The sequence below is a fragment of the Falco naumanni genome, chromosome W (genome assembly GCF_017639655.2).
Source record: "Falco naumanni isolate bFalNau1 chromosome W, bFalNau1.pat, whole genome shotgun sequence".
NCBI classification, from domain to species: domain Eukaryota; kingdom Metazoa; phylum Chordata; class Aves; order Falconiformes; family Falconidae; genus Falco; species Falco naumanni.
This window is the reverse complement of record NC_054079.1, coordinates 16,976,610-16,994,667: the sequence shown is the minus strand read 5'-3', so window position 1 is coordinate 16,994,667 and position 18,058 is coordinate 16,976,610. Positions and strand designations below refer to the sequence as shown.

The window sequence follows — 18,058 nt, the reverse complement described above, 5'->3', positions numbered from 1 at the left end:
ACCTGATTTGGTAGCAAAAAGACTGAGCTTTGTTTTAGAAAAAAATGTTTAAAAACCAACATCTAAGATCATGAAGGAGCATGACATTAAAGCATGCCAGATGTATCTAAGCCTCAAAGAACATCAATTCCATATCCAATTTTAAATGTACAAAAATGCTTCATGAATAAAAACTGTTACAAAAAGAACATTTCAATGTACAAGTTTTTTTCTTGCCTCTATAGTCAATAAAATACAAATACAATTTTTTTCTCTAAAATATGTTTGCATACAATCAAATTAGAACATGCAAATTACACTTTAAAAAAGGCTTTTAAAAACCACTTATGAATACAAACTAAAAATTAGCCAGCACGACTTATAGAACAAACTTGTGCCCCATTTGTTTGATTTTTTAAATTTTTTTTTGAAATACAGTATATACATATTTAACACTTCATGTGCATTTATTACTTAAGAAATAGCTTAAAAAAATAAAGAAAAAGAAAAAGAAAGCAAACCAAAATGGGATTGAACTGCTTCCCCATGTTGTCCAATTGGCAGCTCTTTTCATGTTTTTACTTTTTTTTTCTTTTTCTTTTTTTTCTATATAGTGTTTTATACAACCTAGGCAGGCATCTTAAGGAGATCTCAAATATGTGTCCTTTGTTGAAATGTGCTTCTTATTATCTCAGAACTGCTGCACCCCAGTTTTTGGATGATATGGAAGGAAGAGGCATTGCAAGGGCATGATGTTTCTTATCTTAATTCAGAAAACCATCCTGGTTTTGTTGTTTTTTTTTTAAATTATTTTTCTTGTCTTTTTGTTGTTGTTGTTGTTCTTTTTACTCTTCAGGATGCTACTTGAATGTGTTTAAGTGCAGTCCTGAATCAGGGCCTGTGAAAATTAGAGTTGGGGAAATCTTTGTGTACAGAACAACTGTTCCTGTTTATTTCTCATATTGCTGTAGTGCTCAGAAGCCCCAGTGACAAACCAGCACCTCATTGCAACAGATGTTACCCAAAAAATGTAACAACACAAACAGAATATTCTATACGAATGGTCCAAAGCATTGCTGTCAAGTGGAGAGTCATGGGCCATGCTGTAGGATACCCTAGTAGCAGATGACTATTATCACTTACTTTATTTTTTATTTTCTTTTTTTTTTGACAGTTGCCCAAAAACATGCAAGGTGCTTCACAGAAAATTTAATTTTGAAGGATCTCAAGAAACTGGCAGTATGAAGCTCTTGGAGACAGAAGTGGTTGGTTGGTTTGGTTTGGTTTTTTTCTCTCCCCACACATTTGTCCCTATTCCCGGTTTTACGCTGGGTTAAGGAATACAAGACCCACGGAGGGGATGCAAACCCATGGCCTCATTTCATATGGCTCAGAGCCACATGATTTTGTTTCGTGTTTTTATTGAAGCATGCTAAGATGTGTGTTAATCTGTGACACAGTGGAAGTGTTTGAAAGGTCTTTTTGGTCTTAATAAGCAAAAGGGCTTTCACCCCAGTTTTATACAGTTCTTGAAATGTGTGGAGAGAATTTAGAGTTCCTCAGTAAATCTTCCTAGTGGTAGGGGAAAAAAAAATAATCAAAAAGCTCATTACTGGAATATTGATGGGTAATAAACTGCAGGAGTGGGATTTTAGCCTTAAGCCCTAAAACTAAATCCTTTATGATCTGCATGTAGTACATAGCCTTATAATATTATTCTGTTAGCAACCTGCTTATCATCTTTATAGACTATGCAACATAAAAATACAAATTCTGAGTGGCATCTAACAGTATTTTCAGCCTGCTTTCATACTAATTAACAAGCTAATTTTCCTACCAGCCAGGACCGGCTGCACTGGGCTGTTGTTTGGACAAACCACCAAGGCTATACCGCTGCATCGCGCTCTACCAGCACCTTCATGCCATAAAAACCAGTCCTTGGGCGTCAGGATAGAGCCCATCCTATGCTGACAGCTTGCAGCTACCAAGTCTTGAACTTAGTTTCTCTAGGACCAAAAAAACGTCTTTATTTTTTTGCTCAGTGAAGGGTATATGGGGCTGTACCCTCTCAGTGGACACTCTCCTTAAGCACTGTGCCTCCAGCAGCATTTTGGATAGTATTTTTTGGAAGGGTAAAAGCATTTTTTTTTCCAGAAGCTTGGGAGCATGGGAGGCAGCAGAGGGGAGTTGTTGCATCCCAGTGCATTGTCCAGTCCAAATCCAGCCTTTATCAGCGCTCTGTAAGGCCTGACACCTCTAGAAGCTTGATGGGCATTCAATGACAGAATTTGGTCCTTTCAGACCTTTGCTCCACTCACTACGCATTGAGATGTCCTTCAGTGCTAAAAGAGGGAACACGGAAGATAAAGGATAAGTTGTTTGGCTTAGTTTCATCTTACAGGCTACCTGTAATACCAAACTTAGAGTTTTTCCTATGTTTTAAGCGACACTGTCACCTACTTTCATGCCAAAGGGAGAGATGGAAAAAACAAGAGATTTCTAAATCAACTAAACCTCAGTCCAATGCTTTTGAAGGAAGAAGGGAGGAGCTGAAGGAAGCTTAAGCATTTTTTTCTGCAGGCCGACAACTTTGGTCGATAACACTGTACTAATTCAAGAGAACTGAAAAGCAAAATTGGTTGCAAGAGAACGAGTGACCGGCCAGTTTATTTCTAAGCTGCATTAATTGGAAAGCAAAAAGCGCAAATGAGTATGATGAATGATGTGAAACAAATTGGAAACAAAATTCTGTGATCCCTATCAGTTTTAAGAAGATAGGATCTCAAGATTTGTTCCAGCCTTTAAAACAAAAAAAATAAATCCCCTCTCCCAGCCTCCCAACCCAATCCAAACCCCAAATGCATTCGGTTTTAATAAACTAAGGTGCTATAACAGAAGAAAAATCAGTCTCTAAAAATAATGAGCTGTATGTTTACAGTGTCCCTTTAACACCATAGTCTTGATATGATTATTGTAAATAAATAACAGAATAGAAACACAATATTTTTTGCGGGGACATTTTTTTGTTGGGTTTGTTTGTTGGTTTGTTTTTTTTTTAGTGTCATGCTATTTGAAGTTTCCTTGGAAATAAGCCAGTTCAAAGATTTCTCAAAAAAGGGAATAGCAGTTGGCTTGTGAATCTTTAAATAATTCCAGTCCCTGCTCCCTTGCTGGAATTTTCCCTCCCCCTCCCATTTTAATATCCATCTTGCCATGCCAGGTGTTGAGAGTAGGGAAGGACTTTAAAAAGAAATGAAAGAAAGTTGAAAGTACTTATTTCCAAATTTCAACAACGGACTTCTTTTTTAAAAGCATTGTTACTGCAATGGAACAGTTTCATGTTCAGTCTTTGTTTTAGTTAAACATTTTAACTGAGCTGTGGAAATGGAGCTTGGGTATTTTACCCAAGTTAAATCAATGGCTAATGTACAACTCGAATGAGAAATGTACAGTTTGAACTGACCATTTAAAGAGATGATTTGTTACACAGTTTGCATCCACGCAGACTGAGAGCTTTATAGTTACATTATGTGCAAGAAAAAAAAAATATTTTTTTTTTAGTTTATTAAGGCAACCACAACTTGGAGAACATGTCCAAAGTGGCATTAATACAATTGCAGTGGTGATACCCTTTGAACATTTTTATTTTTATTTTCAAATAAGAACACTTATTCCTTTTCTATTTTAAGATATAATTTCCAAGAAAGAACCTATTTTCCATAGGGTTTTGCTCTCTATTTTTTTAAAACAATCTACTTAATCTGTTTTCTTTAAAAGATATCAAGGCATTGCTACCCAATGCAAATTATTCAGATCCTGCGTTTCCCATCAATTTCACTGGCAAGTGCAGGTGGTAAGAACTGGTAGGTTTGGGCCCTGTCTTTTTACTCTATTTTTTCTGTCCTATTTTTTTTCTTTTATATTTTTTATATTCTTTTTTTGATGATTTTGTCCATGTTTACTATAACTCCATTCCCCAGAAGTGTCTTGCTGTTCTCTACTCTTGTACTGAGCATTAAAACAACTTGGTTGATGGATGACCCCTTTTTGACATTTCATTGAAAATGCCAAGTTGCTTCATAGAAACGTGCTATCGTAACTGAATATCCATGTACACCTTATTTTAAATGCTGTGATATTCCATTGTTCCTTGGGATAGCACTCAGAATGAGTGTGCGTGTGTGTAAGGCTCTACTTTTCTATTGCCTATATTGCAGCTAGTTGTAACTAGACAAGTAAATGAGAAAGAAATATATAGTTCTAGCAGGAGTCAGGCATTTTGGGCTATGTTGCCCCAAAGCCTGGTAGGTATATAAAACTGGGAAAAAAAATCCAAACAGATTATAACCAAGATCACAGTTGAGAAAATTAAACTATTTTTTTGTTGGGTTTTTTTTTTTTTGTTTCTTTTTTTTGTTTTCTTTTTTACAGTGATTTCTACTATGGTATGGTTACTCTTAGTTTCACCTGGCTCGCCAAACAGAATCAGAGTCGAGCATGCAGCCCTAGTGAGTGATGATGTTCAGCTCTCTGTGAGGATGACCTCCTGCCTCCGGGTACAGTACAAGAACAGCAATGCTGAGATGCTGATTAGTTTTGGAAACTCTGCAAAGTAGACACTCTCCCCAACTTCGACACCCCCCCCCCCGCTCCCCTTAGCCCCCACCTTTCCCACACCCTTTCCCCCTCTTTCCTGGGGGGGGCTGGGGCCAAAGTGATGAACAGGAAGATGGGGACTCCGGCTGGCACAGCTTTCTGTGATGGGTTCTGGTAACCAAAGGGATGGGTGAGTCTGGTGCTGCTGCAGAGGCAAAGCAGACTGTGTGCCTCCCGTCCCTCAGTCCTGGCGTGCCCCACCACTGGCACCTGACATCCAACAAGGTGCGCCAGCCTTAGGGAAGGCCTTCGCTTTCACTCCCTCTGCCTTTCCGGTGCCGCTTCACTTTCATATCCTCCTCTTCCTCCTGTAGGGACTTGCTTTTCCTTTTCCCAATCCGTGGCATCCGGGGAGGAGGGAGAGGGGGCGGAGGTGGGGGGGGAGGGAGAGGAGGTGGCGGGGGTGGTGTCTCTCGAGCCATGTGTATGACGGCCTCAATGGTGGCCATGATTGTATCTTGAGTGGCTGCTTGCTCCAATATCAAAGGGTTGAGTGTCGGTCTCTGACCTCTTTTGCTGGGAAGGTCAATGCATTTTTCCAGAATGGGCATTTGGTCTCTGGAGTCTTCATCAAAGGAAAGGGGTTGCTTCCGAGGACGCCCCCTCCGCTTCTTGACGAAGTTATTGCCTGTCTTTGATTGTCTCTGCAGCCGCTTGGCTTTCAGGATCTTATTCACATGATCCAGGTTCTTCTTTGTGGACAGGATCTTGGTGTAGTTGCACATCTTGCGCACCTCGCACTGGATTGCTTCAATTTCACGGCGCTTGAACCTTTTTTTCAGTGGTGAGCTGGCTGTTGGGAGACAAGGAGAGAAACAGGGATAAGTCAAATGACAGTGAATGGAAACTCTGCTTTGCCTGCTTTCAGTGTCATGAAGATTAGATGCTTTCAAGCCCAGTAGGCTGAAGATGACTACTGAAGAAGTGATGGCTGTAAGAAAGGACTCTGCATAGAAAATAATTTAAAAAAAATATTATAGGATTATTTATTACAGTCCTAGAAGAATTGCTGTTACTTCCTTTTTTACTGTCCTAGATGAAAAGACAACTTTGACTATTAAAGCAGTCTCCAGAGTTTTCTCTCTTTCCCTTCTTCTAAAGCAACAAAGCTTTTCTACAGCAATATTTTACCATGGGCTTGCTTCATTTTCATTTCTAAACCTCTAGTGGGAGTGAAGGGAGGGCTGCTTAGCATAGCTGTCATATTGGCCCACCATAAGTATTAAACTTTCTATACCCCAAACATATACTCCTGATGCCTTCACCCCAGCCTTTGATTCTTGCCATGGATGCCAGTTAGTATGAAAAGTGTTTGTTACTGAAACTAGTGGGCACAGACAAGCTGCGTGGGTCACTTCACCTGTGGCAAATTCATGTCCCCTGCCAGGGTTTCTTTAACTATCATCTCCACAGATGCTAGCTGAAACTACTCAGTCATATAATTGACTTTAATGGCTTCCGAAGTAAGCTTACCCCTGGTTCAGATCACTTACTTTAGATCTGAATGAAGTCCAAAGTAGTTAAGTCTCTTTCCAAGGTCACGTTGTGAGTCATTGTCAGAGCTGGAAAGAGTACCTAGCATTTCTTGGCTCCTGGTCCTTTGCTTAGGACATGAGACCTTGCTTGTTTTTCTTAAATTGTCTCATTGTCCTTTACTGAATGTGACATCTGTTCAGAGTTCAGGATTTGCACACAGATTAAAAGTAACTGTCCCTTTGTGAGGGAAACAGAATGTATAAATTCTGCTGTTGCAATAACTGGTACTCTCTTTCACTCCTAACATATCTGTTCTGTGCTGCTGGAAACAAAATTATGGCATTCAGAATTTCTTTTCCGTAAAGAATAAAACATCCCACTAAATTAATCTCAGCCCACATCTACTCGCAAACTTAATTTACACCTGACTGTCAAGCAGGCATTTGGGTTTGAAATCCTTGAAGTTTCCAGAGCAGCCAAGATTTCAAGAAAGGTTCATTTGGGGGTTATCACTCCCTTCATGGCTAACAGGCTAATCTTCTAGTGGTAGTTTCAATAAAGTTGCTATTGTAGCATTTTCTGTAGATAACCAGGAGCCATCAAGTGGTAGAATCTCCTCCTGTTCACTATAGGCTCTGACAGATTCAGCATACACTCACTGGCCTCCCCTCTTGGAGAAAATAAATTATTGGCTCTTGTACCACCATGTTTCTTGGATTCAGCAAAGAGCTTGAGTAAACAAGCCCAAGTTACAATGCAAGAAGTAGGAGTGAGTCATAAACAAAACACAGACGTATGCTCTCTTATAAATAAAGACCTGGATGGCCAACTTCCCAAAGTCTGGTTTTCATTAATTACAAAAAAAAATAAATTTTCCATATGTAACCCACTCCCCACACCAAAAAGAAAAATAAAACCCACTTGCAGTTTGTGATTCACAGAGGACAAAAGAAAAGAGGTATACAGTCATTTTGGTAGCAAAGAAAAAGAGAAAGGAAATTAATATATCCAAGTTACTCAGGAGAAGCTTATTAGTTGCACAAAATTCCTCTCAAGTAGGTTACCCCTAAAAAGTGTGGTGGCAGGATCCCTAAGGGCAAGTGGCAGTGAACATATTTCTAAATCATCTGATCAAAAAAAGGTTAAATCCCTGTCACACAAAATTATTAGTCTCATCTGGCCTCACTGGTGATTGACATATCTCATGACATGACTCCCAATACTTCCAGCCCTAAGCATCTGACTCCTCTGAGTCCCTCCCAGATCCTGAGGGTAGTTTCTGGTAAGAAGACTTAAGAAATCAAGTATTTGGCACACTCTTCATCTTCACTGTCCACCTTTTCCTTTTTATTGTTATTGTCAGGGAACATTTCCAAGATATTTTTTTTAAAGTCCCATATTCAAGATGCGATTATTTTCCCAGAAAGTAAAGCTGAAATTTTGCAGTTGATGATGGAAATCTTGAAGATGGGAAATTTAGCAGAAATACAGGAAAAATTGCAAGGTTCATGGTGAAATCAGGAGATTTGGCATTACCCTCAACTTTCATTGGAAAGAAAGCCAAAGGACAGGAAATTAATTTGAAATGAAGCATTAGTAAACTATCTGCAAAGATTTTATGTCTGTACTGAGATTTATCTGTAGTCAGTTGTTTCTGCATCTTAGTGTTACCACCCCATAACAATCAGTGGAGATCTGGTCTAGATAATCAGTAGAGGATGACCTCTGTTTCTAAAATGAGAACTCTATGTAATTTAAGGTGGCCATGGACATCTTTCTGACACCCTGATACTAGATAAGGAAGGTGCAGGTCTCCTGTTCATCCTGCCAATTCCAGTGGGTGTCTTAGGCACCCAAGTGGTCCAAGTCACCCAGGCTAAGTGTCCTGGTTGGAGCCTGATGGTGAGTAGACAGTTGTCTGAGTGGAGCAAAGGCAGGATCTGCTTTCTGCCAAACTGCCTAGTTCTCCGAAATGAACAGATATGCAGACAGTTATGGGGAGATATCTACAACTATACATAAATCTATAAGCTAAACACAACTCTCAGTGTCTTCCTTCACATTGCTGAGATACTTTTTTGCCCTCCTAAAACTCTGCAAGCTGACAGTCCGTTTCCTTTTGGACTGAAACTCATTTTCTCATTCAGAAAAAAAACCCCAACCTTCTGTGCTGGTTTACTGTAGTAATTTTTCTTTCATAAATGCTTTGGGGTGTTTATGACTTTCTCAGGAAGCTTGTTAGAAGCTACTAATAATGCTTTTGCTTTTCTTCCTAGCAAGCCTCTGAACTTGCAAGCTCTAGAAAGGATTTGAGTTGTGTTACACAGTCTGCCAATAGTCAGAATGCATGTACTGAATAAGCAATATGCTTTCAGGCCAGGCTTTTTATAAGGAGATATTAGGAAACCAAATATTATTTTGACTATTAAGAGTCAGGGACATCTGATTCTACATTTGGTGTAGAGAGACTATGTGGAAAAGAGTCTGATAGGTCTGCAGGGGGAAGATTTGATGAGGTGTGCATATGACAAAATATCAGGGAGATCTGCCAAAATAAACCACTATTGAAGTGAGAGCCATTAGGTGTTATCAACTCATCTGGAAGCTCTTGGTGAGAAAACTTTGATATAAAATATTTTCCTATATTGCCATGTGATATACTGCTCTGCTGAAAACCAAAGCTAAGTACTAATCTTTTCCATTTTCTCCAGACAGACCCTGCCCAACCCTGGACCCAAGTTGGGCTGCATTGTTTTTTAAGCTTTGTTGTTCTCTTCCTGCACATACTTTACTGTTTGCATGTGAAAACCTTGCTTTGGGAGGAAGACTTTTATCTTGCTCTATCCGGTGGAGTTCATCTAGAAGGGGTTGAAGAGGAGGTATTGAATAGTAACACTATGTCTGCATGCAGGCATGTGAAAAAGGGAATATGCTTCTGCAGAGATGATACACCATGGTGGCAACCTCTAGGTGCTGGAGAGGCGTGGGGGGACACTTTCTAGCCTGGGCAGTTATCTCCCTACACCTCCCCAAACTGCACGGCCACATGCTGCCTCCGTAAAGGCCTGAAGCTATTTGGCAAAATCCAGCCCAAAGTGAAGAGAAACTAGAAATACTCGATGCAGCACAGGTGCTTGTACTTTTCCTTCATCCTTTTCCCAAACAACCTCACCTAGTTGCTCCAAATAAGCAATAACCTACATTAATCTTAAAATACAGCTTTACACGTTTAAAATAAGGCACACAGAGGCCTGGGGTTTCTGCCCTCCCTGGGGTACGTGAATGCAGTGAGGCTCTGTCTCACAGACAAAGACAAATTGAAATGGCCACAGGCCGCTCCAGGAAGTCACACAGGATTGATATGATGCTGGAAATAGCTTGCTGAGGCAAGAGAGAAATCTCTACCAAAAATACACATTTCCAAGGAAAGCTTAGAGCAGGCTGGAGGACCCACTCCAGCATGGCGGTGTTGAACAAGGAGGTGAGACCAGGTAGATCAGACCTCTTGGAAGTTATCCATTGGTCCCCTAATTTTAGTTTGAATGGCTTTGTTATATCTGCAGCACTAAAATCCTTCTTGCTGCCTGTCATTCTCCATCCCTTTGGAGTTGCCTGAGGCCACCTGCAAGAACATGGCACAGAGAAGACTGCTCAACAGCTGGGCTCGGTTTGCCGACTTGATTTGAATGGAGGAATTTTCAAAGAGCTCCCTATTAATTACAGGAAACCCGTAGCACTGTCCTGTTTTCCCATTAACACAGTTTCAGTTTTCAACTAAATTTTTTCAACATCTGGCCTACAGATAAACCAACAATTTAATTAGACTTCTGAAAATGGAAAGAATAAACTAAGCAGTCAAGCATACACTTTCATCTTGAAACTGATCATAAAATATTTGCGTGCTTTCATTCTCCATTGCATTAAAAATCTGTCCTTATTTTATATATAGGAAAGTATTAAAGACTAAACACAGAATCTTGATTTTTTTAATGTAAAAATTTATCTGTAAAGAGGTTACTTTACAGCATGGAATCCTTGTTTTCACTATTTATTTGGGAAATGAGAGGAAAATCAAAAGGAGCGCACTGAAACAGCACTTTTAATTGAATAATTAAATATGTAATCATTCCATAACTCAGTGACACAAATACATTTTCTGTGAATGTGTAATCAAAGGTTTGAAAAGACTATGAAACTCCTAATGGCTGCATGTAGGGTAATGTACTGTGGGTTCCCCATTCACTGGAAATTAAGACACAATGCAAGATTAACTTCTCTATCCATGCCCAAGAAAAGGCGTGATGATGCCTGAATGACTTGGCTCAATTTCTGACTGTATAAAGCTATCACATCTCTGATCTGATTCAAAATAGAAGCACAAAATTTAAGTTGATTGAAAAACATGCTATTCTGACGTATTTTAAATCACTGTTCATTGCCCCAGACAATTTCGCATTTGCAAGACAGAATATTATGCTAAAATCACTGAAGTATGCAGAAAGAAATCTCAGCTGCTCCTTAGCTATTTACTGTGTATTCGGCATGTTCATACTACAGGGGTGGGAGCTATCAAATAAATGAACAACGGGGCTGAGAAAGGAACCCAAGAGCCTTGCTTCAGAGTCCCCTGCTAGACCATACAGGCTGGTGCTACTTGTGTCCTCATTATTGCACAAGTAGTGGTATGTGAATAAAATACATTTGATATGCCAAGATACAATCGTGATAAGAAAGTGTTAGAAAAATTACAGCCTGATTATCACATTAGATATGCATATTTGCAGCTACTTGTTGAATCAGGAAGAGCAGTACAAGCACATATTGTTCAGCGCAGTGCCAGAAGGAAGAAGATGGGGAAGAAACAGAGGGGGTTAAGAGAAACAACATCACCTGCTTCAGATGTTGCTGATGATGAAGGTAGGAGAGATAATACTGGAGTTGGCATTGCAACACCATCAACAGCTGCTGGTTTCCTTCTGGTCATCATATTACAGGCAGAACTTTCCATTTTACCATGAAGGGAAGTCTGGTCTGCTTTTAAGTGGGGACCTGCAATTCCTGGGGAAGGAAACAAATTTTGGATGAATATTGATGAAGTAACATGGCTGGGGAATACCTGGAAAAGAGTAATCAGTTGCTGTCCTGCTGTGCCAATATATTTCCATATTTCCTTGTGTATGTGCCTGTTATATGGTCTTGATGCTAGCAAGACCACCATTGTTATTTGTTTTTGATAATTTTGCTTAAGGATGTACCATCACTGATCTCTATAAATAACAGGAAACCAATGTAGTAATTCCACATTACTACTTTTTCTTCTCCAAGCAAACACACCCTCTGATACATTTATAAAGACTGACATGTTTCGTATCTATATTGAGCGAGATTGTGTATTAATCATTCCCTGGGTAATTTATTCTCCACACATACTTACATAGTTCTATAATGACCTGACTCAGTGGGTGTTTCATCTGAGTAAGGAGCAAGCAACAGGAAGAGCCTCAATATGTGATTCTCTGTCTGAAGCATGTTATGTTTATACATATTTTTTAAGAATTCACTTCCTAAAAATGAAAATTTACCTTACAGCTCATCAAAGAGATGGGAGTTTTAAAAAGAAAAAGAGCACTCTGTCATACATTTTTCTACCTAGGGATTACGGTGCAGTATAAATGAGTAGTAGAAATATACGGAAGAGGTCAAATAGTCCAGGAAAATAACAGCTATACACTCAAGGCTGGTAAATTCCCCCCTTAACAATGTTTCTTAAACTTTCTTATGGTTTGAAACCATTTTATTTTGCTTGCAAATGTGTCAAATTAAAACTGCTGGGATTGAAAATTTATGTATATCTGCCTAATGCAGCTGACTGTATCTGTAGAGGAATGAAGCTGGGCTAATTAGCATTGATAATATACAACTGTGGGTTGGCTTCAGGGGCAGTGGGTTGGCTGATGTAGATGAGGTGCAGCTGTGGCTGGTTCTGTTAAGTGGTTGAGAGCCAGTGAAGAGAGAGCAGCTGAGGAAGAAGCAAGGGAAGAAGCAGCAGCAAGAGAAGTGAGACTGGGTTCTGGATGAGGTAAGATGAAGAAAATCAGCAGAGTAACTGTGTGAAGAGTATGATGGTGTGAGATGGTAAAAAGACCTTGTTGCAGCTTGATTGTTTGGGGAGTGCTGCACCATGTATCCACCTATTTCTATGCAATATTTGTGCAAGTTTGTGTGTGTATATATATCTGTAAGCATATAAATTTATCAAGCAGAAAGGCAGCTGAAATGCCTCAGTCACTTTTTACAATAAGACTGGGAGGGTTTTTTTCCCCATTTTAGAAAACTCCTAGCAGTTGCTGCTTCGTAAATATCTAGTTGCCCAGCTCTTGTGTGACCAGAGCAAAAGTCTTCTAGGGTAAGGACTTTGTGTTGGGTCTTTCTTTGCCAACTTATGAAAACCTCTCCCAGTGTCTGTGGTGCTGGGCTTCAATGTACCCTGTGCAGCCATTCATTTTTCAAAGGTAATTCTTCATAAATTCCTTCTCTTTTCAAATCTCAGCCTGCACATGGGCCTCAGATAAAATGCATCAGATCTTGGCTATTAATTTACATAACGATTCCAAAAGATCACAGAGCACCTGAGGTTGGAAGGCTACTTTTGAGATAATCTCGTCTACCTCACCCTGCTCAAGCAGAGTCAGCTAGAGAAGGTTACCCTGGGCCATGCCTGGTCGGTTTGGAATATCCTCAAGGAAGGAGACTCCACAATCTCTCTGGGCAGTCTGTTCATCCTCAGTAAAAAAAATATTGTTCAGATATAACCACCCGTGTTTTGGTTTGTGCCCGCTGCTTTTTGTCCTGTCGCTGGGCACCACTGAGGAAAGTCTGGCTCCATCTTCTTTCCTCTTCCCCATTAGATGCTTGTATGCATAGATAAGGTTCCCCTGAGCCTTCTCTTCTCCAGGCTGAACAGTTCCAGCTCTCGCATTCTTTCCTCATAGGACAGGTGCTCCAGATCCTTAATCATCTTTGTGGCCTTTTGTTGGACTCTTCCATATGTACACGTCTTTACTGTGCTGAGGAGCCCAGAACAGGACACAATGTTCCAGATGTGGCCTCACTGGTTCTGAATAAAGGAGAAGGATCACCTCCCTTGATATGCTGGCAATTCTTTTCCTAATGCAGCCTAGGAAGCTGTTTGCCGCCTTTGCTGCAAGGGCACATTGCTGGATCATGGTCACCTTGGTGTCCACCATAGCTCCCAGGGCCTTTTCTGCTAAGCTGCTTTTCAGCTGGTTAGCCCCAGTTGGTACTGGTACATGGGGTTATTCCTCCCCAGGTTCAGGATTTTGCACTTGCCCATGTTGAACTTCATGAGATTTCAGTCAGCCCATTTCTCCAGCCTGTTGAAGTCCCTCTGGATGGCAGCATGACCTGCTTGCATATCAATCACTGCTCCCAGTTTTGCACCTTCTCCAGATTTTTTTGAGGGTGTGTTCTACCCTTGCCCTAGTCATGAATTAACATGTTAAATATAAAGGGTTGTCAAGCATTGGACCAGGCTGCCCAGGGAAGTAGTGGAGTCACCATCCATGGAAGTGCTTAAAAAACACGTAGATGTGGTGCTCAGGGACATGATCTAGTGGTGGGCTTGGTAGTCCTGAGTTAACGGTTGGGCTTGATGACCTGAAAGGTCTTTTCCAACCTAAATGATGTTATGATTCTATGAGTCTATGACCATTTCCCCTTGGATTCTGAGGACTTTATTCTGTTCCCTGTCTTCCAGCTCAAGGGGCTGGGTACCTTGGAACAACTGGTCTTATTATTAAAGTCTGAGGAAAAGAAGGCATTAAGTATCTCAACTTTCTCCTCAGTCTTTTTCCAGAAGATCAAGATCTCAAAGCAGAGCCAGAAACTGCTGCACAAACTTCTGTGTCTGTTGTCTGTGCTCAGTGTCTGCAAATGCCAACCAACATTCCCTTGTATTTGCAGCTTGGATCTGCTATGAATAGTCCCTACCTTTGTTCTTTGTGCATGAAAAGAGAAAAATCAAGAGACCTATGGATTGTCTCAGAAACTGTGGAAGAAATCTCCAGCAGATTCAGACACAGATGAACTGTGGCGTCTGAAAGACAGGGCTACAGAATGAGCCACTCTGTGATAGGAGTCCTGATGAACCTGTGACCTGATATCAACCTGTGGACTTAATGGAGGAGAATGGGTCTGAGTGCAGGAATAGTCAAGAGCGAGACAGTATTACTGGTCATGGCTTGCTTGGTGGAGATATGCAGAGGAGTCTGCCTGTTGGACCACATTTCCTTCCAGAGCCTCAAATCCAGTATTAAGCATCTCAAATTCTATCCATTCAACTTCAGCCTCTCTCTGCTCAGCTTCTCTATTGCAAATGAGAACAATAATATACCCCTCATCTCAAGAGCAGTGCTGCGAAAATAAAATTATCAATATTCATAAAACATTCATCTATTCATACCAAGGCTTAGAAATGTGGAATAAATGAGACATGATGTCACACGCCGAATGATGAGAGGAAAATCCAGCTACCAAATAGCTGTTCATTAGGTGAGCGTTATATATTGAATAAAGCAGCATCCCCTAGAATAGCTGGGATATTTGACTAGGTAGTTATGCCTATGGGATCACAGCACTATAGAACTGTGCACATGCAAAACTGAGGTTTCACCACTCCATAGTTCTCAAGTTTGAGCCTTAATATTATTAATTCATGAATGTAGTTTGTGCACAATAAATATGCATATGTGGGTGTATGTATCAATATACGTGCGCATATATGCATGTGTATATGGTACATAATAATGCTAACAACCTCATAAATTCAACATCTGATTCTAATTAAACTGAAGGGCCTATATAAAGAGCTGTATGAAAACATGCAGCTGTAACCTGTTGACCTCTATTGATAAAAAAAGTCTCTGTGAAGCTGTGCTTCAAAATATCAAGGGACAGTCATTCATTTTTTCAAAGGTAATCCCTCACAAACCACTTATCCTCTCAAATCTCTACCTGCACACAGTGTTTGCATTAGGGACCTTGATTTATGGATTCCTACTCCTTGGATGGAGAGGCCTGTTGCCGTGGTTACTTGGGTCTTGGTTCAAGGTTAAACTACTCCAAAATCAGTGGCAGGCACAGCATCTAACAGCCAGGTTATTGACTACCCTAGGATGCTTAAAGGTCAAAGACCAAAGTGCTGCTTACTGCCTTTGGGGTGAGTCAATATTTTCAATATTTTTATTCTGTTTCTTCTGAAGTAGTTGTTTCTCAATTACCACCTATCTGGGTTTAGCAAGGTCATACAAATCATTGAGGAAAATCCTCCCCCTACAGAAGAGATACAAATGTAATGAATTACTTCAAAGTCTACGTGGCCCAATTGCAGCTTATTGCTAGTGAATCATGGGTTCAGCCATCTGTCTTTTGTTTTAGGCACTTGGTTTCTTCAGCCTATATCATTCACCTCACTGAAATTCTCATCTAAATTGAGGACCAGAAGTAATTTATGGATCTGGAGCAGCCAATCAGGAAGAGCCATCAGGTTTCTTTCATAGATACCAAAGGGCAAACAGAGACTCGGAGGCACCGCTGGAAACCCACAGAGGTGCAGCGATTTGCTCACAGTGTGTGATCACGCTGCAGGAGTGGGAGGTCTATCCCTGGAGTGGATGGACCTGCTACTGTGGTATCATCACCTTGTGTGGACTTTTTCTTCCCATTTGGGGCACTCTGTTCAGAAGGTTTTATGTAAGAGAACCCCTCCATTTCAACCCATCTTTGAATCAGGTGAAATTAAATCATCTGCAACTCTATCACAGCGGGGTCAGAGTTTAAAATTCACACACACACATCCATGATTCCACTGTATTTTATCCTTTGCCACTGCTCCAGAGAGAGAACAAGGTGATGTATAGTGGTGGTCTGATTTAGACCTTATTTATCACACTGGTCTGTTGATATTTGCACATATCCTCCAAATTAGACCCTGCTCCATCCCACAAAAGACCCATACCTTAATTTTTCTGAGTCCTATGTGCGTATGCAAGTGAGCAACAGGCAGCAAGGCAGGGAGGAAATCAATCATTATTTCTTTAATGAGAAAGGGCAAAGGGAAAGGACAGCTTCAAAAGCAAGGGCAGACATGAAGGAGATAATCAATAATCTAAAACAGTAATGGAATGATTAAAATAAGGAAACATAATGATCACAAGTAAAAGGTGAATCAGGAGAAGCACCATTCTAGTTCAGGGCAGAGTGGCAGAAAGCCTGTATCAGGGAACACAATACCGATGTGAAACTGGCCTTTTTCTTAAAGATTTATGGCATTCTTCGTTCACTGGCTAAGCAACTTATGAGCTCTGACTGATAATTAATACATTAATTTAAAATGCCTAGTCACTATTGTTGTTCATAAGTACTTATGTCGCAAGTAATGTGGTCTAGCTGAATTGTGCTAGGCTCTGTACAAACGGTTTAATTAGCTATCCTTGCTTTACTGTTAAATCATGCTCACTCTGCTTATTGCATTCATCTGTTTTCTGTCATCTTGTACTTATATGGAAGGGTTCTTGGACAACATCCACCTTTACTACTTCAATTTGCACAATCTAGCACAACACACACCCAGGCTGGAACTCTTAAGTGCCAGTTCAAAAGAGATAATAAATGTTAATTTGCCATTGGAAACCAGAGAAAATCAGCTGATAAAAATCAGTATCAGTGAAGCTTCTGCTGGGGAAGATTTTTTTTTAGAGTTCATTGCACTGGATTTCATCCTCCCCACAGATTTCTGGAAAACCACAGCTGTGCTTAAATTGTTTATGCATCTGACCATTGTTATTGGAAAACTCATACAGACGATTTTTCTCCCAATATCTTTGCATAATATAGCTACGCAATGCAGCTGTACAGGAATGCACATCTAAACATTAAGTTAGTCATAGTATTTGCATTTTGATAACTCCTCTGTCTTGAATAAAGAACCAGAAGAAACCTCATATCTGGGTGAATATTTTCTTAAGGCTGATTTTAAATAAATCAGTCAAAAGTTTGGCATTGCATCACATTCCAGAAGGGAGAATTGAATTTCTATGTGATAAATGTAGTTAAGGAAAGGAATTATTCTTCTTAAAGTAATATTATTACTTTTCTAACTTATGGAACTCATTCCCTTGGCTTCTATTTGATGTGTATTATCATTTAAAAATAACTGTACTTTCAATGTACAGCACTGCTTTATGGCTTTAGGTCCTTTTATCTTCCTCCCTTTTCCACTACCACATTAGAAACTTCAAATTCCACCTCTTCTGGAGGGATTTTATATTCTGCAGGATGTGTCCCCCTGAATAAAACCCAGTTCTTGTAGAATAAAAAATAAAAATAAAAATTAAAATTGATTTCATTGCCAACAGGCAAAAAGTTAAGACATGGTGGAAACTGCTTTATTTCATTCCAGTTATCTTCCCACTTCTTTTTCTTTTTTTTTTCTTTTTTTTTTTTCTTCTTAAATCAGGATAGTTTTAGAGAAAGAAAGGGAGACCAAGAAAGCCATCATTAGATAGATCTTCTGATCTTTATCTGCAGTAGCACAGTCAGAAGAGCTAATGCTATGATGATAGCTTTGAAATCTCTTAGGAATTGGATAAAGAGAAGCGATAGTGATGAACTCCCAGCTAATAAACACAGAGTGCTTATTTCTGCAGAATGATCAATTTCCAGATGTCCTGAGGCTTTTCTGATACAGTTGATTTACTCATTCTCCCTCACTTCACTAATAAAGCCTAAGTCCAACATCAGATTAGAGAAGAGCCAGATTTCTTAAAGGGGCAGGAGGAGGGCTGGCATCATGGCACGTAAATGCTGGGAGACATGCTAATCTCTTCTGCCTCCTCCTATAACCACCAAGTTTTCTTAAACAGCTGTC

General features: G+C 40.0%; 1 protein-coding gene across 1 annotated transcript in view; it reads right to left on the bottom strand.

Moving 5' to 3' along the window:
* Positions 1 to 806: 806 nt before the first annotated feature.
* LOC121080602 (SET-binding protein-like) overlaps positions 807 to 18,058 on the bottom strand; it is a 153,412-nt gene continuing 136,160 nt past the window's right edge. Inside the window, exons 3-4 of the mRNA XM_040578737.1 lie at positions 11,002 to 11,169; positions 807 to 5,428 (exon numbers count right to left, since the gene is read on the bottom strand). Coding sequence (XP_040434671.1) covers positions 4,872 to 5,428; positions 11,002 to 11,169 — 725 coding nt within the window. The 3' untranslated portion in view covers positions 807 to 4,871. The remainder of the gene's footprint in view (positions 5,429 to 11,001; positions 11,170 to 18,058) is intronic.